We start from the raw sequence: 26,514 nt of genomic DNA, 5'->3' as shown, positions 1-26,514 counted from the left end.
ACTGCAAGCTTTCAGGGTCTGCAATCGTAATCTTGATAATTGGGCAGACAGCTACTCGATATCCATGGCCTCCCAGCCACATTCAAAGCCCACAATGAACAAAAATAGCTTTTGTTAATGTTTGTAAGCCAGCTCGCTAGCTTAGGGTCATGGTAACTGGAAGTTCAAATCAGCCATTATCTGGCTATAAATTTAATAATTATGCTATGGCTTTTAAGGCTTCTCCTGGAGAGCAGGGGTCCTGTCAGTTCTCTGCCAGAAAAGACATTTGTCATGAATTTGGGCCAGCTTGTTCCTCTTAATGATACAGTGGAGTGTGCTGGCTTGCTGCATCTGAAAGATGTATGCATGTTAGTGATGTTATAAAAAGTTAACGTGTGGGTGGGGCTGTAAAAAGGCAAATTGTAGACAAATAAATTCAGTATCTGTTGTTTTTTGTAAGTTTAAGATCTGAGGCCTGATGCTCCTAATGTGGTTCAGTCAAAATGAGCTGGGCTAGAAAAGTTCTGATATTTGTAGTTCTTAAGCTTTAGCATGATGATTTTGAGTGAAGCAGGCTAGAGGATGCGCTTGCACGTAGCTATACTGGTGGATCTAAGGGAGGGCTAGCTGCTCGATGGGGCAAAAAGAGGAAAGCAGCGATGAGCAGCAGAAATCCTGTAGGGCTGCAGCTTGGACCCTCAGGGCTCTACAGAAGGAACTAGCAATAGCTGAGCTGAGCAAAAACCAGCTGTACCAAGGCAAGCATGGGGTTGCCTGTCCGGTCCTGCAAGTTCCCTGGTGAGGCTCTCATCTTTGCCCTTCTGGCAAAGGTAGTTGTGGAAAAAGCTGGTACTTGAACTTTCATTTTATACTGGGGGCAACACTTCTAGCTCCTTTTACGACGTATGCAGCTTCCAAGCCGGTTTTCTCCCCCAGGCTAAGAACACTTTCGCCTTTGAACAGGCACCACCCTGGCCAAGTTACTAAGTAGACCAGTATGCAAGTAAACCACAGAACTGCTGGAGCTGTCACCAGCTTCGCTGCTTTTCCAGCCTAGCAATGATATTGAATGTTTGTTCCATTTATGATTGCTTTTACACTGGGGACAAAACACAACCTGTCGTCTTGCATGGTTTTTTAAGACAGTGAAGACGTTTTTCTCACCAGCTGTTCTGTCTCATAGAAAACTTAGAAGTCATCCATGGAAAGGATGATACTAGTTTGATGGCACATACGGCTTTTTTGGTTGCTTTGGTAATATGGTGGCCTGGGAAGATATGTTTTGTAAAAGATGTAAATCCAGATAGTGGTTTAATTATGTCATTGCCCTCTGCTGTTTCTGCTAGGTCCTTTAGCATTGCAGTTTTTCCTCAGCAAGCTGCCTGAAGATCGGCAGAGGGAGGTCTATTGGGACTAAAAGGAACGTTAAAAGTTTAAAAGGAAAAAAATCAATACTCTGTTAAGGGTTGAGTGAACATTAGCTCTTCCTGAGATGGTACCATTTGCTGTTAACTTCTTGCCTTCCAGTTAAGCTGACTGCTCTTTTAAATTACAGGGTCTTACGGTCATGCTAGAAATCCTCGTCCATTTACAGTTAGACCAATTGAGCAGGTTGCACAGCTCCCCCTGGGACTAGCTGATCGTGTTTCCAGGGCTTTATTTGTAATTCCACGCAAATAAAACTCTTTACTAATGGTTGGTGCTTCTCGTCAGAAGTCCTTAAAGTGGTTTGACCGATATTAGAACTGTTGCTTTTTTTACATGTAAGGGAACTGAGGCACAGATGTCCACAGACAAGTACCTTCTTGCTTTTAATAAGCCAACAGCTGAACTGAAAATACACAGCTGAACTGAAAACACAAGATGTATCTTGTGAATCCTGCTTGGAACTTCTCCCCAGTAGGTGCCCTGCAAGAAATGGGTAGGACTCCACCGTAATGAACCGCAGACACAGGAGAGGCAGGGCCGCAGAGCTGCCAGGAGAAGGGAGGCGAAGAGAGGCCATCCCAGCAGAACAGACAGGTTTGGGCTCTCTGAGCTGGCGAGAGCTATTCTCTACTGCCCTGATCTCTTTTCATGATCCATCCTCTAATGCATTTTTTAAGCAGCAAGGTTCTAGTTTTGGAAATCGGCACTGTATGGAATGCTGCTGGTTTATTTATAAAAATATATCTAGCACTTGCCAAGCTCAACAATGACTTTATAGAGAAAAGCACAACAGAAGGATGCCAATGTAGGAGAGGCATATGATCATCACAGAGCTGAACTGCAACAAAAACAGCTAAACAATTTAAGAGACAGCCAAATAATTTCAGTGCTGTTTCCATACAGCCAAACCCACCTCGCCTTAAGAAATAATGCAGCTTAATAAGTTGCTGAAGTACCACAGGCCTGCAGAGGGAGGGGTGGGGGGGACCTGGAGGAAGTCCTGACTGAAGCCAACTTTGGGCTTTTGGGGCCAGGATTCAGCCAGCGCTGTTTGGCCTAATCTGGAAATCACCATTCCCATGTCCCGGGTAACAAAGAGCTTGTTGTGTTCGGCGGTCCCCAGCAGATGGTGCCTGCTAATGCGCATGTGAAAACGGCTTTGCGTGGCCTTGTAAAGCCTTTGTAATGAGACGCAGCTGCCAGAATGCACCCAAAGTTGCAAAATGGCTCAAAAGAGTCTATGTTCAAACTCCTTTTTTAATATGACAAAGTCTGCTGGTGCTCAGGTGAAACCCTGATGCTCAGAATGGCTATTCGTGGTGCTAACAGCGCTCCGAGCAAATCGGCGGTGAAATTGCTCTCAGCAAATGAAGCGCAACTTGTGCTGACGGATTTTGGGACTGCAGCTGAAGCTCATGTGCACAGGAGGGTGCGTTCGGAGCAGCAGGGTCAGCTGTACAGCCCGTGAGCTGGATCCAGCCTCTCCCGACCTCAGAGACTTCCCAGGAACTCTTCGCACAAAAGGTGATGCCAAGGAAGGTACGCGTGGCTTGGGGGGTCTTTTTTCATTTAAAACTTCTGCTGAGCATCTGTTCCTGGTGCTGTGGAAGACAGGATCCTGGACTAGGCAGACTTCTTATCTAACACATTAAGGATAGTGGAAGTCCTTTGACTTGTGAGAGCTTATTGTGCCCAGACGAAATACCCAAGAAAGCTGTGTCTGAAGAGAGAAACCTTTGCCCTGTGACAGGTAGAGCCAGGGGAACACAACGTTCTTCCGGCTTTTTAAAGAAGTGACTCCGGCAGGTTGGAGCTGAGATGCAGAGGGCCACAAAGAGAGCTGATCCTGTGGCTGCCCATGCCTGCTCCGGACGGAAGCGATCCCAGACCTGACGGCACACGGCCTCGCAGCGGCAGAACTAGCGTTTTCAGCGTTGGCTGACGTTTGGCACCTGGTGACCCACCCTCCTGCTCTGCAGCTATTGCAGCAGTTGAGCAGCAAACATTTCAAGGATGACTGTCCCCAGAGGAGATGTCTGGAGTGAAAGAAATGGAACAACTCGAATGTGTCCTTAGTGCAAAGCATTAAAGATTTTAGCTGGCAGTTCTTGCGCATCAGATCCATCCGGGGTGGAAACTGCTGCAGAGGAGTAATGTTGTTGCTATTTGCTTATCAGTTGTGGTAAACATTAAAGCTGTTCGGAGGACTTTCCCGTCAGTGAAGTGCTATTTCATAATGTTGGTTTATAAACCGTTCTGGAGCCACCTCAGCCGGAAGCAGACAGTGATTCACCGGCTGTTCGTCTGTTAGCTCAGCTGCATATGGCGCTCCGTATAGATGAACGAGCTGTAGTCATCCCAGACGTTGTCTGTGGCGACATCATTTAGCTCTCCACGATGTTTTCAGGTTAATATTAACATTATTATTAAGTTATCATCCTTTATGCAGCCTCTGGATCTCCAAACTCAAGCTCTGGAGGCCTCTCAGGAAAGGAACTTGAAGTCAAGGTAGCTGACTTTATTGAGACCTTTTGGGTTAAATTTGAGGGAAATGGAATGGGATTTTGTCTAGGCACTCGAGAATCCGGGAACGCCTAAGCAACCAGAGTGTGTATGGATCTCCTTATCGTCCTCTTCTGAGATCTTTATTGGTGGGAACTCCTCGACAGGCCTTTGCCGTAGGCTTAACTCTAAAGTTTCAGTTTTAGGGTGGAGATCATTAGGATTCAAGCTCCTTATAGCCCGCTTCTGAGATTTTGTCTAAAGCTGAGTTTGAAATCTGTTCACCTTTCCACAAGATGGTCTTTCTCTTTCTGATAATATTCTGATTAAAGCAGCTGGATAAACACTTTCATACTCGGAGCCAAAAGTCTTCCGAGAAGGATGATTTGACACTGAGCTTGACTGGATTCTTCTCGGCCTGAAGCCAAAACCCTGATGACTAACGCAGCCGCAGCAGGAAAGGCCGGGTCCGAGCGCTGCCCGGTCCTGGGGGCACAGGTGCCCTCCCAGACACTTCCCCGCCTTACAGCGAGCCGAGGACGGCGTTTCCTGCTGCTCTTGGGTCCGAGCCAGCCACCTTCTCATCATCCACAGTCTTAAGTGGAACAGCAGATGGATCAGTTGCTTCCTAGAGACGAACCAAACACGGATGCATTTGCAGACAGAGCTGCTCTTGTTTTGAAAGGAAGCGTTGCGCTGACCCGCATGGAGGAACGGTCGCTGCTCGGATCCTGCTCGGCGCCTTGCCGCGGGCTGGCTGTCCTGCCTCTCCCGGCAGCCCATCAGCCGGGGCTTACTGGCCCTGCCTCGACCTTCTCCATTTCTAGCATCTGTATTTTACTGCGAGCCCCTCTGTGTGGCTGAGCGACTCTCCGATTTTGCCATGCTCTGCTGATGCCTTTCGCTCTTGTTTAAAGCCACTTGCCCTCCCTAAGCGCTAACCCCTGTCCAGCCAAAAGGCAGCGGTGCAGGATCCCTGCAGATCGCTCCAAGCTGCTCTGAACAGATGCTCCTGTGACTTCAGATTTTGGCACGCTTAAAAAGGCCTGTGAGCTTTAAAATAGGTGTGTGGTTGAGGCTGGCATAAAAAGAGAAGCAGATATAAGTCATATCCTATGTTTTCTGAGCTGAAGCAGAATCAAAACATCCTTTTGCTTTAGTCAAATGAAAACAAAACAGTCAACAAAAACATACTGCAAGGAGTAAACAGAGCTGTTAACTCATCACGGGAGAGTGCCGGGATCCGACGGAGGATCGCGGCAGGACGGGCAGCTGCGGAGGGGGCGCGGGAGGGGCTGTAGGGCTCATGAACGTGCCGCACGCCCGGCCTGCGTGGGGACCAGCCCGCCCTGCCTCTAACCGCCGGGGAGGCAAAGTCGAGCATCAGTAGTGCAAACGGTCCCCTGAGCGGGACGCTGCCGTGCAAAGCTTGCGAGCCCTCTCTGACGCGTGGGTTTGCTCTTGCCGGACCCCTGAAGCGCGGTAGCGTTGCTTGCTCGACCGCCCGTGTGGCTACGCGAGTGGCCAGTGCTGGCTGCTGCCAGACGCGGCACGGGACCGGCGGGACCCTCAGACCCAGCCCCCAGGGCTGCCGCCCCGGCACGCGGTGCGAGGGCCAGGGCAGGCTGGCGACGCCGGGGTGAGGGAGGCGGACGCTGTGCCGCGGAGATGCCGAGGAGAAGGATCCGTCCTCGGCGGCGGTGCGGGGAGCCGGCTGCGGGGGGGGGGAGATCGCAGGGGAATCTGTCCCAGGCGGAGCAGCTGCCCCTTTGCCGTGAGCTCCACGCTGCTTCCCCTGACACACAAACTGTGTGCGTGTGCATGTGTGTGCGTGCGTGTGTGTGTGTGTATATATATATATATATGTATATATATATGTATATACACATGTACACGTGCGTGTGTGTGTGTGCGTGTGCGAGCGGCGGGTGCCGCGGGCGGAGCCCAGCGCCGCGGCCGGGGCTGGGGCGGGCGGGGCGGGCCGGGGCCGCCCCCGGGCGGGGAGAGGCGAGCCGGGGCCGGGGCAGGGCCGGGAGCGCAGCCGGGGCCGGGAGCGCGGAGCCCGGCATGGGGGCGCGGGGCCGCGGGGCGCCGCGGGCCGCCCTGGCGCTGGCGCTGGCGCTGCTGGCGGCGGCGCAGCCCGGACCGGCCGCCCGGCAGCGGGAGGCGGAGGTAGGGCCGGGCGCGGGGGCTCGGGGGCGGCGGGGCTGGGGCCGGGGCTGGGGCTGGCACCGGGGCTGGCACCCCCGCCGGGCCGTGCTGGGCGCTGCGTGTCCGTGTCCGTGTCCCTGTCCCTGTCCCTGTGCATGCCGCCGGGGTGTCCCGGGTGCTGGCAGCCCGTGTGCACGCCGTGCACCGCTTTCGCCCTCAGACCAGTTTTGCTTTCGGGCTGCATCGACGACTCTCGATATCGCCAGGCATTGATACGTATCGATTTCCAAACCTATCGATAGGGATCGATATGGGGGGGGGGGGTGCCTGTGCATGCCATCGGCGTGCTCCTTCGTGCTGGAGGGCAGCCTGTGCGTGCCGGCGGGGCACCCGAGCGCTGGGGGGGCACAGGCCAGAGGTGTGTGCCTCGACGGGCCGAGGCGTGTGCATGCCGCACCGCTGCACCTGCGGTGTGGGAGTGCCAGAGGTGCGTGCCAGCGAATCGTGCATTCGTGCCATAGATGTGTGCAGAGCGCTGGAGGGATGTGCATGCGAGAGGTGTGTGCGCAGGGTGCCCGGCGTGTGCCCATGTGTAGGTGTGTGCCCACGCACGCTATAAGTGCGTGCTAGTATGTGTGCGTGTGTGCTGCATGCGTGTGCATGCCGCGGGTGGAGGTGCGTGTGTCCACGGGCGATGTAGATCTGCTAATGAACCCGTCCGTATCGCTTATGAAACGACCAGATTTGTGCATTAGGAAGTCTTCCCGTCTCCTGTCAGTTCGGATGGGACAAACGCCCGTCTCTCCTCTCCCTTGCCTCTCGCCGGGCCGTCCCCCCGCTTCTGTTTGTATTTCTCCTGTTATTCCGCACGCTGTTGTCTCTCCGTGCTGCCGTCCGTTCCTGCTTGTTTGGGAGAGCAAGGTGCGAGAGTTGGCCGGGGAACAAAGGTTGTCGCGAGGGGTTTGAGCTTTCTCTTGTTTAGGCATTGATCCAGTGTGCGTTGACACAGATGCTTGATTTTAAAACCCCAGCAAGCCCTGGTGGATTAACCGGGATTTTTCACATGCTTTAAGATGAAAAGTGTACGTAAGTGCTCGGAGGCTTGTTTCAGTGCGTGAGCTGCCTGTGCCGGGAGGTGCCGTTTCGCTCCTCTGAAGAGGTGGTTTATACGTGTGCTTGTGCCGCCGTGCGCAGCCCGCAGCCAGGAGAGAGAGAAAAATGATCTGCAGGGAATCCATAATTTACAATTAGCTTTAAAGAAAACACAGCCGATGAGGGGAGGAGAGAGCTTTAAAAGATGCCGACTTTTGATTCCTCACTTGGGACTTCTGAGAGCTTTTCCCTCGAAGCAGCTCCTGGGATCCCAGCAGATCCCGGCAGATCCCAGCAGATCCCAGGTGAGGGCATTGGGCAAGTTACTTTCATCTCTCTCCATCTCAGTTCCCAGTGCAAAGCGCTGCCCTTTCCAGGGCCTTTGGGAAGATAAATACCCTGGAAACACTTAGAGCCTGGGATGAGAAAGCTCGTCTAAATAAACCGAGCAGCTCATTTTGCTTTAAAGTGGAAGCTGAAATTCTTGTGTAACATCAAACAGTTCTGGTTACTTGTGGCTTTGGGAAAACCGCTGCCAGTCTTTGCTTTTAAAGCTTTTTTTTTTATTGCTTTTGAAATAGCCAAACTTAGCAACAATGGCTTATGTAAACTTAGATCCTGATGTGAAAGTCTGAGAAAAAGTCTCGCTGTGTTTTTTCCCTGGCTTACGCCCTTGTTTTCACTGCATTTGTAATGACTGCAGCTACGAAAAAAGTAAGTAAAGTTTGGAAACTTAATTTGAAACGTTTGTGTGTTCAATCATCTCATTATCTGCAGCCTGCAGACAGGAGAAGGGCAGATGCTCGAGAGCTTGGCAGACCTGGTCCCTGCTCCCGCGCGGAGGTGGCCGGCCGGTGCCCGGGGAAGCCGTCAGGCGCCCGGTGCCGCCCGAGCCCCTCGGCTGCCGGGGGACCCGTGTTCTCGGGGAAGCGCCTGTGTGAGCGCTTTTGGTGTGAGGACGAAGGACAAGCCAAGGCCCTGTAGTGATTCGCATGAGAAGCCGCAGGTCTCTTGTGCCAGGAGGAAAAATTGGTGGGAAGCCTGGGAAAAGCAAGGGTTGCCACCTTGGCGGACAGCAGAGACCGGGCATCGTCGTCCCTCCTCTGTCTTTGCTCCGGCAGAGGTGAAAGCCCAAGCAGCCCACGCGTCCGGACTGGCTTCTCGGTCCTCCTGCCATCCGCGGGGAAAGCCCTGCGCTTGGCCCAAACCCTGCGCCTGCTCGGGGTCCTGCTCCGTCGCTCCCGCGCTCCCGAGGCCGCGGCGGGGCAGAGAGCTGATGCGGGTGCCGGGGGGGGGGCAGCTCCCGTGGTGCCCCCAAGCAGTGCCAGCGCCGCGCCGGCTGCTCGGGCAGCACCGAAAGCCCAGCTGTCACTTACAGCTGCTGGTTTTCTCGTGTCCGCAGGGACTGGTGGGAGAAGCGTGCTCTGGGGGTCATGAAATCTGAGAAGAGGAGGAGGAGGGCGAGGAAGCCTGGGTGGAAGAGTCAGATACAGGAATGAAGCGCAGTCACTGCTGAGGAATATATGCGATGTATTTCAGCGATGCAATATTTATTATTCCTGTTCTGCAGCACCCCTCCCTCCCAAGCCGCTGGCAGGCCGTGAGCCAGCCCTGGGTCCCGCACCGCATCTCGGGTACGGGAATCAGGAGGGTGCTTAGCCGGGTGTCCCGAATTCCCAGCCCACTTCCCCGCTGCACAGGTCGGCAGGATCAGGCCTGCAGAATGAGCAAAGGACCCTGCGAGACCCTGAACGCCGTCCCCCCCCCCCCGGGGCATGCACACGCGCATTAAAGCGACGCAGGGTGCTGCCGGAGGGTTTGCAAACACGGACAACAGTGCGGCTTGGACGAGCGGAAAGAAATGAACATTTTTAAATGCCTGGACGCCTTCCTGAGGCAGCTCTCTCGAAGGCAGTAGCCGGGTCAGCAGGGGAGCCTGCGTGCCTCCGTCCTTCCCGGGGCTCGGCCCCAGCGTAGCGTCTGCACAGCCGTCCCGAAACGCCCCCCCGCAGCAGCTCCCTGAGGCTCAGCTCTCGTTACCGTGTGCCGCGGGGGGAAACGCAGGCCGAGACGCCAGCAGGTATTTGGAGAGCTGCCGCTAAGGAGATGCTACTGGAGGGAGGAGGTTTGCGCGGGCGCTGCTGCAGCTTAGACGATGGAAATGTGCCGGAAATCCCGTGCCGGCAGGCGAGGGCAGGCGGGCCGCCCGTCTCCTGTCTCCGCGCTGTTGTTGTCCCGGTTCCTGGGGAGGAGGGCGGCTGGACTGTGTTTGCTTGGCTCCCTTCCACCCGCGATGCCTGTGCTCGAGGGCAAGGTGTTTCCTCGGCTTTCGCCCTCGGCAGTGCTGTTTTGCAGAGCTCCCTGCGAGAGCCCCACACGGGAACGGGAATGGGAACGGCCCCGCCGGGAGCCCTGAGTGCCGGGAGGCTTTTCCGACCCCGGGAGCTGCTCCCCGCTCGTGTGCGGGGGGAGCCGGGCACGTTTCGTATCACTGCCCGGCTCCTCCTTTCCTGCTGTTTTGCTTTTCCCCAGAAAGCCGCGTTTCCCCACGCGGGGCAGGAGGGAGCGGGTTCTCCGAGGGGACCCTCCTCGCACCGCCAGGCCTTTGATCGCAGCCCTCACTCTGCACAAGAGCTGTTGTTTCACTTGGGTTTAACCGAGTTGCACCAGCTTCCAGCATCAGCCTCCTCCTGCCCCACCTCCGGCACCGCTGGGGGCTTGTCCGGGGCCCGCATGCTCTCCGGGTCCACCGGCACCCCGGAAAGTCTCTGGTCTGGGGGTTGGTATATTCTCCGCTGTCTGATAAACACTTTGCACCGTGGACCATCGCTGTATCCCTTTCCCCATCGCTCAGTTCCCAGCGCGGATGTCGAGCAGAGCGAGCGGGAACGGTGCATCTCGAGCCTGCTCACGTCCCGGGTACCTGCGAGCCAGATGGTGGGTGGAAGCAGTGCTAGGAAACTTCATAAAAACTCTCCTGCTGGTTTTGCAGCCCAAGAGCTTGTGCTGGCGCGTAACAAGCTGAACATGTTTAGAAACTAAAGGGAAGCTGCCTGCTTTGGTTTGACTTTCAAAGCCAAAGGAAATCCCGATAGTGCTGATAATCCCGGTGCCCTGTGTCCCTGTCGGTGCCGTTTCAGAGCAGCTGCTGGGATGGTGGCTGCTTTTTTATTGTGTCCTATCCAGATGGCTTTTCAAGCATTAGTGAGATCATGGCGGGGAAACCCAGATCCATTTTCTTGTTTTAAGAGTGAGATTGTGTTAGCTCACAGATGAAGAAGTGTCTTAAAAATTGTTACGCTTTAGAGGTTGAGCAAAAAGGAAAATTGGGGGAGAAGAGGCTTGAGCTGTGCTGTGCCTTTGAGACCCAGGACTGCCTGTCTGGGTGCTTCAGGGCTTGCATTTGTCTGCAATGAGGTAATCGTGCGGGATTATCGCTGCGTAGCCATATATGTAGCTTGCGATTTTCCAGTTCTCGAGGGGAACGTTGTGAAAACGCAGCAGCGGAGAGGGAGGCCGGGCGCCTCCGCCTCGCTGGACGTTGCTGGGCTCAGGCTCTGCCCGGTACCACGCATCTTCGCAGGAGACGGTGATTTGGCTGATTAGAGCCCGCTCTTTGCAGTGCTGCGTTGCTGAGATCGCTCATCTGTCTGTTTTTTCCGCATCTGGGCTTATTTACTCGAGGCGCCAGAGCTGAGGTGCCGATAAGGAAGAGGGAGTGTCCGGGGGAGCGGAGCCGCTGCCGAGCAGTGCCGGGCTGTTTGCTCAGCCCTGGAGCTCGTCTTGGAGCTCATTTCCCGAGAAAATCATTTCTTACAGCGTGCCGCTCTCCACGCAAGGGCCCTGCTCGGCTTTGCTGAAAGCAGGTATTTGCAGGGATAGAAAGCATCCCCGTCTGGATGAGCTGGAAATGCTGGCAGGAGCGTGCTGCCGTCAGGGCTGCCGGGCCGTGGCAGCCCCGTCCCCGGGAGGATCCCGTTTCGGGTGAAGCGAGCATCCTCCCTGCCGCCTCCTCTGCACACTCAGGCTTTTCCTGCTGAGCCGTGTCAGCGAAATGCCGCTAGCCGGGACGGCGGTCGGCACGCGGGCAGATGCGGTCAGCCTAAAACGGGGCTGAAATACTCAGCCAGGGCTGGGCGAAGGGGGTCCTGCTCGGGGTGGGGACAGCGGTGCGTCTTTCGGTGGCAGCCTCGGGGACCTGGCCCGCCTGAGCTCCTCCCCCGGCCCCACCGCAGTCCATTGCGGCTTAGCCAGGACTTCACTCGCTGCTGCTCATGGGTTTGGTAACCTCTGGCTGCAGATGACGTTGTAGCAGGTTCTTATCTGTTGATAGCAATGTTATATCACCATCATGTCATGGCCAAAAACCCAAGAGCCATTAGGAATGACTCCAAGGAGTTGAGCAAACAGTCGTGCAAGCGTTCGTGTTCATGCATGCACTGACAGAAATCAGGACAGTCAGCTGGCGACGTCCCAGGCGCTGTGCAGGCCAGACCTGCTCGGCCACCATGGCACATTGGAGCTCTCGCCTCATGCCGAAGCAGCGGGGACCTCCTGCACGGGCCTGGATGTGTCGCAGCGTTCCTAATCACGTCTTTTTTTTCCCGAGCAAACGCACGCCCCTGCCTGCCCGAGCTGAGCTGTGCCTCTCTCCTTTCTCTCCCCGCAGCTCTTCCTGGAGAAGTACGGCTACTTGGGCGAGCCGGGGGCCGGCAGGCACAGCCCCGCGGCGGTCAGCGCGGCGCTGAGGTACGGGGCGCTTGCACGGGGCCGCGGCAGCGGTGCGGCCAGCCCGGCCGCGGGCCGCGTCTCTGCGCCTGTGCCCCGTGGCGGGTGGAGGACCGCACGTCAGTCGGACGCGGTGTCGGAGCAGCCCGGGCGCTGACGTCTGCCTTTCTTTCCCAGGGACTTCCAGTGGGTGAGCCGCCTGCCGCGCAGCGGGCTGCTGGATGCCCCCACGGTGCAGCAGATGGGCCGGCCGCGCTGCGGCACCGACGACGCGCGGAGCCAGGCCGCCTGGGCCCGGCGGCTGGGCGCCCTCCTCTCCGGCCGGCCGCGCCGCAAGCGCTACAGCCCGCACGGTGAGCACCGCCGCCGCCGGGGCCTGCCGCTCACCCGCGGGGTTTCGCCCCGTGCTGGGGGTTTAGCTGCTCCGAGCATCCTCTCCTGCTGCTTTTCGTGCGGGATTGGGCCTCTTGGCCCTCTGAGCTCGCGTGTGGATAGCTCGATTCCTCGCGCGCGAGCGGGCGGGGGCCAGCTGGGCTGGGGACGTGGGAAAAACGAAGGCGAGATTGAGCAGGGCTCTGCGCCTCGGCACGCCGACCTGCACCTGGCCGGGGGGGACCCCGGAGACAGCCCCCTCGTTCGCTCCGTGCCCCTGGCTCCCTTCCCAAAACAGCTGGCGCACAGCTGCTCCGCTGCAGATGGGACCCGGGCGGGGGGCTGCGGTCCCCGGGGGCAGCAGTGGCTGCCGGTGCGTTGGCTCCACGATAACGGGAGCTCCAGCCCACGGTGCCTGGACGTCCCGGGAAGGAGGACGTCAGTTTAGCTGCCTCGCTGGGCTTGAAAAGCAGCCGGCGCTGGCAGGGAGCTTCGCTGACCACCAGCCCTTGGCCAGGCAGCACGCGCACTGCCGGGGCCCCCGTTTCCCCTCGGGAACGCCCTGCCTGCCGTTGTCCCCGCTCGATGGCTTGGGTGGCCCAAGCCCTTCTCTTCCCCGCTGCTGCCATCCGTCCTCGGTGCTCCCCGGGTGCGGAAGCGCGTTGGGGAAGGAGGAATTTCTCACCAATCTTCATGTTTCCATAGCTGCTGAATTCCTCAGCCTCCCGCAGGTGACACCACCTCTATTAGCATGGTCTCTAAAATCACGTCACCGTGTTGCACGTGAAGAAGCCGCTGCCACCCTTAGCGCCTGCCCGATAGCGGGGCGAGCTGCAGCCCGGGCCGTGCCCCGCCGCAGAGCTGGGCTCGGCGTGCGGAGGGAGCAGCCGCGCTGGCCCCGCTTTGCTCGGGGAGACGAGCGCAGTGACGGTGCTGCGAGCGCGAGCGGTGCCATCGCGCATCTGCGCCAGCGGCGGGTGGGATTCGGTGTCTGCTTAAACCGCTGCGAAAGCCCGCCTGGAGGGCGGCCGAGCTGCACCGAGGTGGGGAGCAGTGTGGGTGGGAGCTGCCCTGCGCGGCCCGGGGCCGGGGGGGGGGTTGGGGGGGCGGGAGCTCTTGGGGCTTTGCCAAGCCACCTGGCTGGGACACCAGCGCCGGCGGGAGCGTGCTGCCGGCCCGGCTCCCCCCGTTTCCCTGCACGGCTGGCGCGGGGGAAAGGCAGGTGCAGAGTGGCTGGGGGGTCTGGCACCACTGTGCTTCCCCGGGCTCCCACGTACTCCCGGCACGGCCCCACGGTGCTTGAGGCCCCCGGGCAGCCGCCGCGCTGGGCCCCCGCAGCTGCCGAGGGCTCTGCAGGGGGAGAGGGGCCGCGATCTGGAAGCCTCGTCCCCTTGGGCACTGCTGCTCCCTGCCCCGGGGGCATCGGGGCTGGGTCCCCCCCGAAGGGAAACAGCTTTCAAGGAAGCCACGGCCAGCAAGATGCCTGGGGCCGGCAGAGCGATGCTCCTCCGCTGGATGGTGAGCGGTGGTCTATCCCCGCGGCTGCGCTCTGAGGCCAGAGCATCTGCAGGCAGGAGCTGCCCAGGTGCCTCTGAGAGCTGAGACGATGCCGTGGGTTAAGGCGCCTCTCGGAGCAGCGCTGTTTCAGCAGCGCGATGGGCCTCCTGGCAGCACGTTTCAAGCCTGGCCGTTTTTCCCCTCAAGCATCGTCTCTTTTTTCCCTTCCCTGGCTGGCGCTCAGCTCTTAGCAAATCTTTTCTGAACAGGCTGCAATCCTGTGCTCCCCGCTACCGCAGCCCCCTCCTCCCGCAAAGGGGCTGCTGAAAGCTCTTCCCAAACCTTCTGCCTTTGGGCCGTTTGTTTTGGGAGGTTTTGCTTTTCTTTGCTGAAAGGCAGAGGTGGTAAAGCCCGTCCCTGGGCTGCATCTTCATCTGGGGATGAAGCTGGTTTCAGGCCGGAGATCGGCAGGTCGGAGACCCTCGTTGGGTTTGGCCCTGGACAGCACGACGAGGCAGGGGACGTTCAAACTGTGTCCCCCAGCTTCTCCCCTGCTCCGGCAGAGTTTGACCCCTCTCGGGAAGGGGCTGGTTGCAGCTGCAGCCTCAGCAGTCTCTGGGGCGGGATCTGATGGTGGCATCGCCAGAGGGGTTGAACAGGCCAGATCCTGCTGCCAGCGCAGGGGGCTGAGGCTGCTGCCAAGGTGCCTGGGTTTCTCTTTCAGCTCTGGCTTGGAAAGTCGCTTTTCCCAGCACCTGCGTTCCTGGAAGTGGAGGCTCGTGAGCAAGCTTTCCTCCGTCTCGGGGTGGAAGCGCAGAGCAGCCGCCCGCCTCGTGCTGAGCCCTGCTTCCTCTCGCAGGCGGGAAGTGGTACAAGCGGCACTTGACCTACCGGGTGGTGAACTGGCCCTCGTACCTGCCGCAGCACGAGGTCCGCCTGGCCGTGAAAGCCGCCTTCGAGCTCTGGAGCAACGTGTCCTCGCTGGTGTTCTGGGAGGCGCGGGATGGCCCGGCCGACATCCGCCTGACCTTCTTCCACGGGGACCACAACGATGGACTCAACAACGCCTTCGATGGACCAGGTGCTGGTCGCTCCCCCTCGTAAGCTTCTCTTTTACAGCATGGTCTCTCTCGAGGCAGTGAGGAGGGCTGGGGCGGTGCGGGCTGGGGCCGTGGAGGCAGGGCTCTGCCCTGACAGGCCCTCTGACCGAGGCCACCCCCCAATTGGCACCCGGCGTACGCAGAGGCAGAGCTGGAGCAAGGAGAGAGCATCCTTCTTGCTAGGCAGCAGTTTGCCCAGGGGTTGCTCATGCCGTGTCCCTCACTGAGAGACACCCGTCCTTTGAAAGCAAGGAGAGGACTTTGCAATCTCTCGTGTCTGCTTAGCGGTGAGGATCTTTCCTTACCTGGAGCAGATCACCACTGCCAGCTCCTGCAGAGCTCTGCAGCGCGTCTCAGTGCTGCCTCCGGAGCCACTTTGCAGGAAGACATTGGCTTGTTAATTGGGGTACCGACTCCCGGTTCGGCAGCCCCTAACGCAGGGCTCCTGGTGAGGCATCTGAGATGTTCATTTTTGGATTATACTAATGGCCTTCAAGGAGCCCTCCCACCCTGAGCATGTCTTCAAAACCCGAGCTGATCCCTTCTGGATGAGCCTTTCTGCTCTGCTGTATCAGGAACTTGCCCGTCCTCCTCTGCTGCCGAGCCTTTGCCCTGGAGGGGCCATTGCGGTGGGCTGCACCACAGAGCCGCGGCACGGCCCACGCTGCAGCCTCAACGCGTGGAGCGTTGCACAGAGCGCAACGTTGCGTTGGAGCTCTTGCGCGGAGCAGGCAAAACCCAGCCGCCTTCGCCCGCGGATGGCAGACCTGGCTTGGGTTTCACTCGGCGAATGAAACAGCCAAGGGGAGGCCGGAGTTTTGCCATTTTTCCTTTTTGGGACATCTCCCAGAAAGACAAAATTGAAGCAGATGGTCAGAAAGGGTCTGTGGAAAGACCTGCCTGCCCTCGATTGTGCCTGCGCTGGCAGGGGACCTCGCTGCACAGAGCCGGCGTTACGGAAGCATCGAACGTGGGCCACGGTAGCGGGTTTGTGCCCCTCCGTGAAGCCAGGCTGGTGCCTCCTCGAGAGCAAGCACTAACCCAGCTGCTCTCTGCAAAGATGTGTTGGGGCCCCCGGGGAAAACGAGCTTGGGAGGGACGGAGGGAAGCCGATCCTGCAGCAGGGAGGGAGCATCTGCCTTCGGGGCGCTGACCCCCGGTCTAGGAGCGCATTCAAGCAAACCAGAGCCGCACGGGCCCCCACGTCCCCTTGGCGTGTGCCTTAGGCTCGGCCCTGCCCGCGGCCCCGGCCCGGTCCCTAACGGGCTCTCGCGTCCGCAGGAGGTGCCTTGGCTCACGCCTTCTTCCCCCGCCGCGGAGAGGCCCACTTCGACAGCGACGAGCGCTGGTCCCTGCACAGCGGCAAAGGGCGCAACCTCTTCGTCGTGGTCGCGCACGAGGTCGGCCACACGCTGGGGCTGGAGCACTCGCCCGTCAAGAGCGCCCTGATGTCGCCGTACTACAAGAAGCTCAGCAAGGATTTCGTCCTCAGCTGGGACGACATCTTGGCCGTCCAGAACTTGTACGGTGAGCGCGGCTTCCCTGGGCTCCTGCGGTTCCCCTCTCCCGGGCTCGTCCCTAGGAAGCAGAGCAGGGTGCCCAAGGCAGGGATGGCCACAGGTCCGTGCAGGGGGAGAAGGCTCTGGGCAAGCTGCGCAGGGGGGAAATGACTCCGGCTGCAGGGACGGGGACCTTTGGTTGGCAAGGGGACGCAGTAGGCAGTGTGAGGGGTACCAGGTGCTCCAGGGCAGAGAAAGCCTGTCTGCAAGCTGGGGAACGCCAGTGCCGGGGGTCTGCAGGGTACCCAGGGGTCTTTGCCCGCTACCTTGCAGAAGGGGGTAGAAACCAGACTGTGGGTCGAGAAAGTGTTTGGTGCCCTCTGACGAGTCGCCAGCCTCGTGTTCAAGCAGTGCTTTGGGGAAAGCCGTTTCCACGCCCCTGCTCTGCATCTCACCGCTCCTTGCTCTGTCCCAGGGAAGCCTTCCAAGGGCTCGGCCATCCAGCTCCCCGGGAAGGTGTTTACCCACTTCCAGGACTGGAGCACGGACCTTTTTGGTGGGGAACGGCGGCAGAGGAGCCTCAGTGCCTATTACTGCCACTCCTTCTTCGATGCCATAACCGCCGGTAGGTGTTTGCCCGCACAGCCCTCTCCCAAAACACACACTCCTGTCCCCACCCCTTCAGCAGCCGGTTTCTGCTCTATGTCTTACTGCCGATAAGATCCGGAGGCGGAAAAGGCAGCTCTGTCTGGCCTGCAGCGCTGCCTGGGCTCCCCGGGCTGGTGGCAGCACTGGTGCTCGTCGCTGCTGACAGAGCCGAGTGCATCTCGAGGACGCAGCAATGGCTTCGTGTACTCGGAGTGAGAACAACATCCTCCGAATCGGACTGGGGCACGGCTCACTCAGCGTACAAGCTCGGGCACGAAAGACGAGCCTTGAGAGGGGGCTGTGATCATCTTTCATCCTCTCCGGGCTGGAGGGGAGGGAATGAATCATGACAGCCTGAAGGGGAAGGCTGCAAAGGTAGAAGCAATGTTGTCATGTTGGTGGAAAAATGCCCCGTGTGTGAAACGCTGGCGGTGGGAGAGGATGGCGTTGATGCAGGGGCAGAGGAGGGATGGCGGCCAGCTGCGGGGGGACCGGGCACCTCCGGCTGGTGCCTGGCACCGCTCGGAGAGATGCGGCCGTGGAGGTGGTGGTTTCTCACCTCTCTTCCTCCGCTTTGCGCAGACGTGGATCACAACCTGTACATCTTCAAAGGCAGCCACTACTGGCTGGTGTCGGTGAGCGGTAACGCCAGCGACCCGCAGCCCCTGCACACCCGCTGGCCCGGCCTCCCCTCCGGCATCGACGCCGCTGCCTGGTCCGAGCTCAGCGGCAGGTTTTACTTCTTCAAAGGTACTGAGATGCAACACTCCCCTCTGGGCCCATTTAGGCGAAAAGCACTTGCGGTTGTTTAAAAATAATAACAGCTGCATCGACCCCTTGGGGGTCCTCGGGAGAAAGCGCTCTGCAAAGACTGGGGGCTCCTGGGGAGCCAAGGCGAGTGTGACATTTCCTGATGCACCGTGGTGCCCGGTGCGGTGCTGCCTGCTGTGACGGAGAGGCCGGGGCTGTGCGTGCTGCCGAGCTGACGCGGGGAGCTGAAATGCCGTTTGCAAGCTGCCCGGGGCCGCTCTGCAGCCGAGCGGGGAGCGGGAGGTCAAACGAGGCAGCCCGGCCGCCGAGGTCAGCCGTAACGTTCAGCCGAAACCACTCGCTGGCCCGGCAGAATGGGGCTTTGTTGCTGCGGCTGGGCGAGAGCCAAAAGCCCCTCTGCCTCGCCAGCCCTCGGCCGCGGCGTCCCCGGCGGGGCTGCGATCAGGCCGCGCTCGCCAGCAGAAAAGGGCTTTTGTGTGCTCGCTTTGCGGTGCCCCAGCCGGGACGCGGGGGCCTGGGCGACGGGGCTGGGTTTCCCCCTCCTGCCGTAGGGACCGCTTCGGTAGGGCTGGTCACGAGAGAGCCAGGACGTCTCCCTTGGGCAAAACCCTTCCTCTCCGTCCCCCCGGCACGGCGAGAGCAGCAGCGCGGCACGGCGCAGTTGCACCCCGAGAGCCGCTGTCTTGCACCGCCTGCCGACTCAGCCGCACGCGGGCGGTTTCCTTCCAGTCCGATCCATGGGGAAGCCCTGTGGGGATGGTCTCCCTGGTGGGGACAGTTGGGTCGCCGGAGGGATGGAGCCTGTCACCGCCGTGCCAGAGGGCACTGACACGTCTCTCAGGCGGTGAGGCTGGTCCCGTGGTCGAGTCCTTCCCGCTGATGAATGACGGATGAGTGCGGGGAAGTGGAAGGCCCACATCTCCTGCGGGTGGTCCTACGGGACCTCTTTGGGAGCGACCCTCACCCCTCGCTCCGGCTCTTCCCAGGTGGCCGATGCTGGCGCTACAAAGGCCCCTCCCTGGAGCGAGGTTTCCCGCAGAAGTGCAGCGCCGGCGGCCTCCCGCGGCACCCCGACACGGCCCTCTACTTCCCGCAGCTCCGGCACCTGGTGCTCTTCAAAGGGCCCAAGTACTTCGTGGTGAGCGAGGAGACGCTGCGCGTGGAGCCCTACTACCCCCGGAGCCTGCGGGACTGGGGCGGGCTGCCCCCCGGCACCACGGGCGCCCTCCGGCACCGCGACGGCTTCCTCTACTTCTTCCGGGACGACCAGTACTGGCGGTTCGACCAGGCGAAGCTGCGGGTGGTGGCCACCGGCAAGTGGGCCGCGGAGCTGCCCTGGATGGGCTGCTGGGACGCCAACGGCGGGCAGGTCCTCTTCTGAGCTCCTCCGAGCCCACGTGCCTCGGCCGCCGCCTCTCCTTGAATCCCCGTGTCCGGGCAGGCGCCGGCGGCGGCCGCCGGGTTTCCCTGCGCTGGGGTCGGCTTGGCCGCGGCCGCCGGAGCCCGGAGGAGCCGCTGCCCTGGGGACTGGCAACCCGGCGTCGCGTCCTCCAGCCCAGGCTGGTTCGACGGGGCCAAGCGGGCTGGGGTTGGGGGAGCAAAGATGGCTAAAACAAGCCACGAAGTGCGGCGTAAACCCCAGGGACCACAGGACTATTCACTGCCAGCTTTCAGAGTATTTTTTATGCCTTACTTTCAGAGCAGGACTGGTTTTTATTGATGCTTTTTTGGTCGTTTGCCTGCAGTCACGCGGAGCGACGCCTCGCCGTGGTCGCCGCGGGGCTTGGCAGGCTCCGGGCGATGAGCAGAGACCGAGACTTTCTCTGGTTAAAGCACAAAGCGCTGGTTGGACAAAAACAAGGACAGAAATAAGCTGCTGCCGGAGGGCGGCGGGGCGCTGCGGCTTGGCTTTCCAGCGGGCTGGGGGTGGTGGTGGATTCTCCGCTGTCTAATACGGATTGTGCTCCCCTCACAGCCTTTCTCCCACGCAGGGAAAGTGTCCCTCCTCCCTCTGGTCGTCTCCCTACGAGGAACTTGAAGAGTTAAAACACTTGTGGGTCCTGTGCCCCACTGCCACAGTTGGTTGAATCGGATTTAAAGGAGGGGAAGAGGGGAGGGTGACCGGGATGGACGGGCATGTGCGCGCAGCCGGGGCCGGCCGGCACACAGCTTACATTTCTCAGCTCTCCCTTGCTTTGAGAGCTCTGGAAGTCTTCACGGAGCCGGTGCTGTTTGTATGCCAAAGGGGAGGGCGTGGGAGCCGGAGCGGGGGTGCCGGAGGGGACGGTGATGGGCGCAGCCTGCCCGCCCCTTGCCTGGGCTTGGTTTCGGGAGCCGCAGGGCGCTGCCGAGCCCGGGGGGTGAGGGAGGGCCGGGGGCCGGGCAGTGCGTGCCGCGAGCGCCTGCGGTGCTGTGAGACGCCGGTCGAGACTTGTTCCTGGGCGGGATGGACACAGTGCTGGCGTTTCTGTTTGCTTTCCGTGATATTTGTGAATGAACGGGGACACGGGGACACGGGGCGCTCGGCTGCTCCAGGCTCGAGATCTCAGGGGATTTGCAGTGTTGCCAAAGAGACGGCGCCTCTTGGTTTGGGTTTGAATGGGTGGTAATGATGCACCGTGGACTGCAGCGAGTGCCAAAGGCGCGGAGAGCCGGTGGCGAATAAAAAAAGCCCTCCGCGTGCTCAGTGTTGGGATTTCTGTTTGCTTTTCATGGTGCTTTTTTTTTCTTTAAGCCAGTCCCGCATCTCTTGGAGGGGCTGTATTTAAGATGCGTGTGCATCGGGGATGGGAATGGGCACTGCTGATTTATGGCAAGCTTCCCTGCGGAAAGGGCTGTTTTCCCAGTGGAAGGGTCAGGTCGCGCTGGAAAAGAGCCGTATAAAGCCCAGGGTGAAGAGAGCAGGGAGACTCTTCGCTGCTCATCCCGGATTAGCAGGGCTCATTTGGGGGCTCCATGCTTGCGCTGTGTTAGGTTTTTTCCCCCTGGGCTGTTTCGCCTGCGGGCGCCCGGGGAGGGGGATTCGCCCCCCGAGCCGCGCGACCGGCCCGGCCCCAACGCCCCGCTCACAAGGGGCCTTTTCTGCAGGCGGGCGGCCTCGCGGGGCACGCCGGGCGCGACTCCTCCGGGGCTGCCGCGCATTCCCAGCCCGCGGGAATAGCTGGCATTCCTGCCTTTCCTCCCCCGAAACGGCGCTGGAGCAGCAGGCGCCCGGAGAGGCGGAGGTTCCCGGCGGTCCCCACTCGCCGCCCTGCCGGGTGTTGCGGCATCGCCGCCGGCCCCCAGAGCCCTGCCGTCCGCCGAGGAGCACCGCCGCCGCCGGGAACCGCGCGGCCCTGGCAGTGCCGGGAGCAGCCCTGGGAGCAAGCGCGGGGCACGGGGAGCCCGAAGGCCAGCTTGTGCGTAGGGCTCAGCCCTCCTCGCACCCCTCGCGGTGCAGCGGGAGCCGCCGGGGAAGGCGCCGGTACGGTCGCACCGGGACGTCCACGGGGATTGCTCCCAGCTGGGTCTCCGCCGCCTCGCCAGGACCCCGCGGAGAAGCACCCGACGCTTGGGCCTCCCCGGAGCCGGCGCGGTTTGCCGGGGAACAAACCCTCCGCGAAGGTGGGAGAGCCTTGCCCAGCACAGAGGTGCCATTTTGGCCCCCCCCCCCCCCCGCACCATGGGGCTTCCTGGCCATGGGGTGCTGGGGCCCACAGCGGTGTCTCGCTGGGAGTGTTTGAGTCTGTAAAATGGGCACAAAGATGTGGTCGTGCCGCGCTATGGACTCGCTGGTGCAGAGCCCGGGAGCTGCATCGCTTGCAGGGCCCCCAGGTCACTCGCCCACCTGATCGGCCCCCCGGGAGCCGCTCCTCGCCTTGTGCCTCAGTTTACCCCATCCCTGCAATGGGCGACGAGGGCTTCGCCCTGCGATGCTAAACGTGGGTGTGGGGGGCTGTGAAGGGGGGGACAAAACCCCCTCCTGCGGGTCGCGAGCGAGCCGGGCTGCAGGAGAGCCGCTGCGGGGCCAGCGCCATCCTCCCGCGGCCGGAGCCGGGCGCTCGGGGGGACGGGGTGCCGCGAGCCGGGGCCGGCGGAGGCGGGAGGCGCAGCGGGGCGGTGGCGGGGGAGCGGCAGGCGCCGAAGGGTTAACGGGGAGTGTTTGCAGCCGGTCCCTTGTCACCAAGGAGAAGGGAGCAGCACTTGGGAAGGAAACAAAACACCCGCTGCCCGGGAGGGCGATTCCGCCGGCTTGCACCCCGGGAAGGGGTGCCGGGGTGCCCGACCTCCCGGAGGGCTCGCGCGGGGCCGGGGGCGCGGGAGGGGGCCCGGGGACGACTCGTGGCCCTGGCCGGGGGGCAGGTCGGGTGCCCCAGCGCTGTGGGAATGGGGTCTGGGGGCGGGATGGGGGGCCGGGCCCAGGGGCGTCGCGGCCCCGTGCGCGGGATGGCTGAGGCGCCCGGCTGCTCCTAGCAGGGATCGCGGCGTGGGAAGCCGGCGGCGGGACGGGCACGTGAGCCCAGCGCTGGGGCAGGAGGCAAGTGGTGCCGGTCCGGTGGCGTCCCCGGGGGCCGGGCTGGGGGGACACCCCACACCGAGGTCTCCAGCGCCCGCTCCTCTCCGTCCCCTCCCAGCCCCAGGTCCTATGGCAAAATGTCGGGGATCCCGGGAGCCGCGGTGCGGAGCATCCGCCCCTACAAGTCGAGCGAGCAGTACCTCTACGCCATGAAGGAGGACTTGGCCGAGTGGCTCAAGGAGCTGTACGCCCTGGACATCGAGGTGGGCACCTTCGTGGAGGTGCTGGAGACGGGCGCCGTGCTCTGCTCCCACGCCAACAGCATCACCCACGTGGCCGGCGAGTTCGCCCGCGCCTGCCCCGAGCTGGCCCGCCGCCTCCGCCTGCCCGCCGCCGGGGTCACCTACAACGACGCGGCCCAGCCGGGCACCTTCCAGGCCAGGGACAACGTCTCCAACTTCATCCGGTGGTGCAGGAAGGAGATGGACATTAAAGGTGAGAGCCGCGGTGCGCTGCAGGAGCCGGCGCTGGCTGGGTGATCCCCCTCCACCAGCTCTGGGCATCGCCCCGCTTGCTTTTTAGTCCCAAAGGTTTCTTCTTTTTTTCCCCCCACGTGCACCCGGCTGCACAGCCATGGTGCCAGCCGTGCCACAGTGCAAAAGCACGCTGTGGAAATGGAAAGGGCATTCCCGATCGCGTGCCGCTGCCACGCACCACATGGGCTTGTCCCTAAGGCCATCAGGGGGAGGTGCCCTGCACCAAGCCAGGTCCTGCTCACCCCGTCGCTGCCAACAGCAGCGTCCCAGGAGGACCACGGGCATCGCTGCAGGATGGGCATGGTGTGGTTTGTCCCCAGGGCACCTGCCCGCTGGTGTTTCGTGGTTTCAGGATGCTGTGAAATAGCGTCTTTGCATGTAAATGCTCTAGGTGGATTGTGTTCTCCATGAACTTACCCAACCCCTTTTTTGGCCCATGCATGTCGTTAGGACCTATGGACGGCGTGGCAAGGGGTGCCATGGCTCCTGCTCGGGGACAGCCTCCCTGAGCTGGTTTGGCCTGAGCCAGCGCGGCCCCACCTGGGCCTCTCCGTCCCCTTCGCCCCCTCCTGCTCGTGCCCTCGCCCACCCGGCCCTTCCCCGCTCCCCCGCGCAGAGGTGCTGATGTTCGAGACTGAGGACCTGGTGCTGCGGAAGAACGAGAAGAACTTCGTGCTGTGCCTGCTGGAGCTGGCGCGCCGGGCGTCCCGCTTCGGCATGAGCGCCCCGACCCTCGTGCAGATGGAGGAGGAGATCGAGGAGGAGCTGCGCCAGGAGCTGGACCTGCCGCCGGAGGAGCCCCCGCTGCCCCGGCCCCCGCGGAGACCCCGGGACCTCCAGAACCTGGACCAGATGGTAGGGCGGCTGCCGGGGGGCTGGGGAGCGGGGGGACGTGGGGGGACGCGGGGAGCCCTGCGAGGACGTGTCCCGGCGTCCGCAGGTCCAGCGCCTGGTGAGCCGCTGCACCTGCCCCGTGCAGTTCGCCATGCTCAAGGTGTCGGAGGGGAAATACCGCGTGGGCGACTCCAGCACCCTCATCTTCGTCCGGGTGAGTCCGCGTCGCCCTGCACGCTGCTGGCTCGGGCAAAGCCTCTGGCATGCATCAGTCCGCAAATACCCCTGGGCCAGCGGGGAGTTTTCCAGGTGCCTGTGGGCACGTTTGCACGGACGTAACGGTCCGTATGTACTGGCCAAAACCTGCCACCCCGGGCCAAGTCAGAGCCCAGGTCTTACGGAGCAGCGGGAGCCCCCAGGCTGCTTCACCCCCCGGACGGGGGGCACGGGAACCCACGCGAGTGTCTCCTGCTCCTCCGCGGGCTCACGGGCGCGCGGCTCCTTGCAGATCCTGCGCAGCCACGTCATGGTGCGGGTCGGCGGCGGCTGGGACACGCTGGAGCACTACCTGGACAAGCACGACCCGTGCCGCTGCACCTCGCTGTGTGAGTGCGGGGGGCTCGGGGGGGTGGGCCGCGGGGTGCCCGCTCCTCGGGGCAGCCCTTGGCCTCGGCAGCCGCTGAGGTGGGCGGCGAGGGGGCGGGTTGCAGCGGGTCTTGGTGCTTCGTGGGCTTGTTTGCAGGAGCGGGGGGCCTTGGTAGGGCCATCGCCTCCCAGGAGACCTCGGTGGCTTTGCCAGGTGGCTTTGGCGGCCGCTAGAGGTCACAGCAGACTTGGGGAAGGAGCTGACCGGGCTGCCGTTGCACGGACCACGGGGCAGCCGCAGCGTCCTGCAGCGGGAGCAGGGGGAAGGAGCAGGGGCGGCGGGAGGGCCGGGAGGCGCTGGGCGTCCTGCGCGGTGCTGAGCCCCCCCCGGTCTCCCCGCAGCTCACAAACAGGCCCTGAAAGCTGGAGGTGCCCAGCGGCAAGTGCAGCACGAGATCCGCCTGTGCCCGGCGGCCGGCGGCGGCCAGCCCCAGCCCGCCCTGCTGGTGAGCCGCTCGCAGAGCCCGCTGCCCCCCGTCGCCTGGGGCTCCTACGCGCCCCCCGGCCGCAAGCCCCGCTCGCCCCCCTCGCCGGAGGCCTCGGCCAGGCCGCCGGGTCCGGGCCCCCGCCGGGAGCCGACGCCGGCGGGCGGGGAGCAGCGCCGGGCGCCCGCCCCGGGCCGGCGGGGCCGAGCGGGAGGCGCGGCGGGGGGGACCCCGGGCAGCAGCCCCCGGGGGGGGGCCCCGGGGCCGCCGCAAAGCAGCCGGCGAGGAGGGCAGCGGGCAGCGGCGGCTGCGCGGCGGCAGGAAGCGGGGCCGCAGCCCGCCCCGGGGGCCGCGCCGGGCCGGGGGAGCCCCCGGGAAGGGACCCGGGCAGCCCGGGCACGGGGGCGCTCCCCGTCGCCCCTGCAAGCCGCCAGCCGCCCGCCGAGGCCCGGCAGCAGCGCTACCCGCGCCGCCCGCCGCCCGCCGCCCCCCCCGGCCCCCCCGCGAGGCGGCGGCCGAGCCGCGGCGGGCGCCCGGCGGGACCCCGAGCCCGGGAGCTGCCCGCGCCGGGGCTGCTCGGCGGAGCCGCCCCCCGTGCGCCCGGCGCCCCCCCGCAGCCCGGAGCAGGGGAGCCCGGCCGACGGCGGGGAGCCGGGGGCGGCCGCGGAGGGAAACCACCGGCCGGGGGGGAACCGGGAAAACCACCGGCCGCAGGGGAGCCGCGGCGCGGGGCGGAGCGCGGGGGGCGAGCTGCGGCCCCGCTGCGGCCCCGCCGCGGCCGGTGGTCCCCGGCCACCAAGTCCCGCGGGGAAGAGCCCCGACGGGGCGGCCGAGCGGCGCCGGGGCTACGCCAGCGTCGTGGAGGAGCTGTCGCGGGGCCGGCGGCCCCTGCGCCCCGTGGGGGTGAGCGGCTGGCTTGCAGAAACGCCCCCCCGAGCGGCCGGGGGGGCCGGGGCGGCCCCGGAGGGGCTGGGACCCCAGGGCAGGGCCCGCTGCGATGGGCCCGCGCGGTGCGGGGGGCCGGCCGGCGAGGTCGCGGTGCCCCCCGGCAGCCCCCGGCCGCCGGCGGCGAAGCCCCGGCGGTGCCTGCGGAAGCCGGACCGCGTGCCCTCCATCTACAAGCTGAAGCTGCGCCCCAAGGTGCGGCCCCGGCGGGACCACCGGCCCGGCAAGCGCCCCTCGCGCATCCCCACGCCGCTGGGGCGCCCGCCCGGGGGCCGCCGGCCGCCCCGCGCTCCCGCCCCGCCGCGGTCCGCTCCGCCCGGGGGCCGCCCCGCAGCCAAGCCCCCGCCAGCCGCCCCCGAGGACGTCGAGGAAGACGAGGAGGAGGAGGAGGAGGCCTGGGTCTGACGCTCCCACGGCACCCAGCAAGCCATGGCGTCAGGTCTGCCCAAGGCTGGGGCACCCCGAGGGTGCTGGGCCCCAGGACTGCGGCGCAGAGCCATGAACTCGCTCCTGGGCTCTTCGGTGCTGCAGCCCATCCTTCGCAGTGGATCTTTTTCCTGGACTCATAATTCCCCTCTTTCCTGAGCAGGCCCCCTCTCACTGATAGGGGTGAAGAAATCAGGCTTAAAGTTGCAAATAGAGAGAAGGCGGCACTTCGTGGCAGGGAGGAGGATGGCCGGGCTGCCGGAGCGAAGCAGGAGCTGCCGGCGCCTGGCACCCGGACGCAGAAACCGCTCTGTACCTCGGTTTTCCCTGTCTGTATAATGGAACTAACGACACGGCACCAAAACCTTAACCAACGTGTGTGAATCCGTTTGCTTTGCTCAGGTTGAGGGTGTCCCGGGAAGCAGAAACGCCGCGCTA

The 26,514-nt window shown here is 62.6% G+C and overlaps 2 protein-coding genes across 4 annotated transcripts; both read left to right on the top strand.

Annotated features, from left to right (window-relative positions):
- Nucleotides 1–2,558: 2,558 nt before the first annotated feature.
- On the top strand, nt 2,559–20,465 carry MMP28 (matrix metallopeptidase 28). Of its 3 annotated transcripts, none has more exons than XM_064523370.1 (8): nt 2,559–4,976; nt 11,825–11,904; nt 12,061–12,236; nt 14,612–14,833; nt 16,134–16,379; nt 16,827–16,976; nt 17,582–17,749; nt 18,757–20,465. In XM_064523370.1, exons 3-8 carry the CDS (start codon nt 12,125–12,127, stop codon nt 19,149–19,151), a joined length of 1,293 nt encoding a protein of 430 aa, XP_064379440.1. In that variant the 5' UTR covers nt 2,559–4,976; nt 11,825–11,904; nt 12,061–12,124; the 3' UTR covers nt 19,152–20,465. The 3 variants fall into 3 exon arrangements, with proteins under 3 accessions (XP_064379440.1, XP_064379439.1, XP_064379438.1); XM_064523369.1 differs by lacking the exon at nt 2,559–4,976 and adding an exon at nt 5,911–6,084; XM_064523368.1 differs by lacking the exon at nt 2,559–4,976 and adding an exon at nt 6,474–7,460.
- A 1,711-nt stretch (nt 20,466–22,176) lies between these two features.
- Nucleotides 22,177–26,450, top strand: GAS2L2 (growth arrest specific 2 like 2). The gene is made up of 5 exons (XM_026107324.2): nt 22,177–22,760; nt 23,418–23,656; nt 23,742–23,849; nt 24,144–24,240; nt 24,623–26,450. Exons 1-5 carry the CDS (start codon nt 22,403–22,405, stop codon nt 26,053–26,055), a joined length of 2,235 nt encoding a protein of 744 aa, XP_025963109.2. The 5' UTR covers nt 22,177–22,402; the 3' UTR covers nt 26,056–26,450.
- The last annotated feature ends 64 nt before the right edge of the window (nt 26,451–26,514 follow it).

Source organism: Dromaius novaehollandiae, chromosome 19 (assembly GCF_036370855.1).
Source record: "Dromaius novaehollandiae isolate bDroNov1 chromosome 19, bDroNov1.hap1, whole genome shotgun sequence".
Taxonomy (NCBI): domain Eukaryota; kingdom Metazoa; phylum Chordata; class Aves; order Casuariiformes; family Dromaiidae; genus Dromaius; species Dromaius novaehollandiae.
Note: the sequence above shows the minus strand (reverse complement) of the source record. Positions and strands in the feature narration are given on the sequence as shown.

Coding starts and splice junctions, on each gene's coding strand:
- MMP28 (XM_064523368.1), top strand. CDS start 7,335: ATGAGGGGAGGAGAGAGCTTTAAAAGATGCCGACTTTTGATTCCTCAC. Junction 7,461..11,824: donor CAGATCCCAGCAGATCCCAG/GTGAGGGCATTG, acceptor CTCTCCCCGCAG/CTCTTCCTGGAGAAGTACGG. Junction 11,905..12,060: donor GCGGTCAGCGCGGCGCTGAG/GTACGGGGCGCT, acceptor TTTCTTTCCCAG/GGACTTCCAGTGGGTGAGCC.
- GAS2L2 (XM_026107324.2), top strand. CDS start 22,403: ATGTCGGGGATCCCGGGAGCCGCGGTGCGGAGCATCCGCCCCTACAAG. Junction 22,761..23,417: donor GAAGGAGATGGACATTAAAG/GTGAGAGCCGCG, acceptor TCCCCCGCGCAG/AGGTGCTGATGTTCGAGACT. Junction 24,241..24,622: donor GTGCCGCTGCACCTCGCTGT/GTGAGTGCGGGG, acceptor GTCTCCCCGCAG/CTCACAAACAGGCCCTGAAA.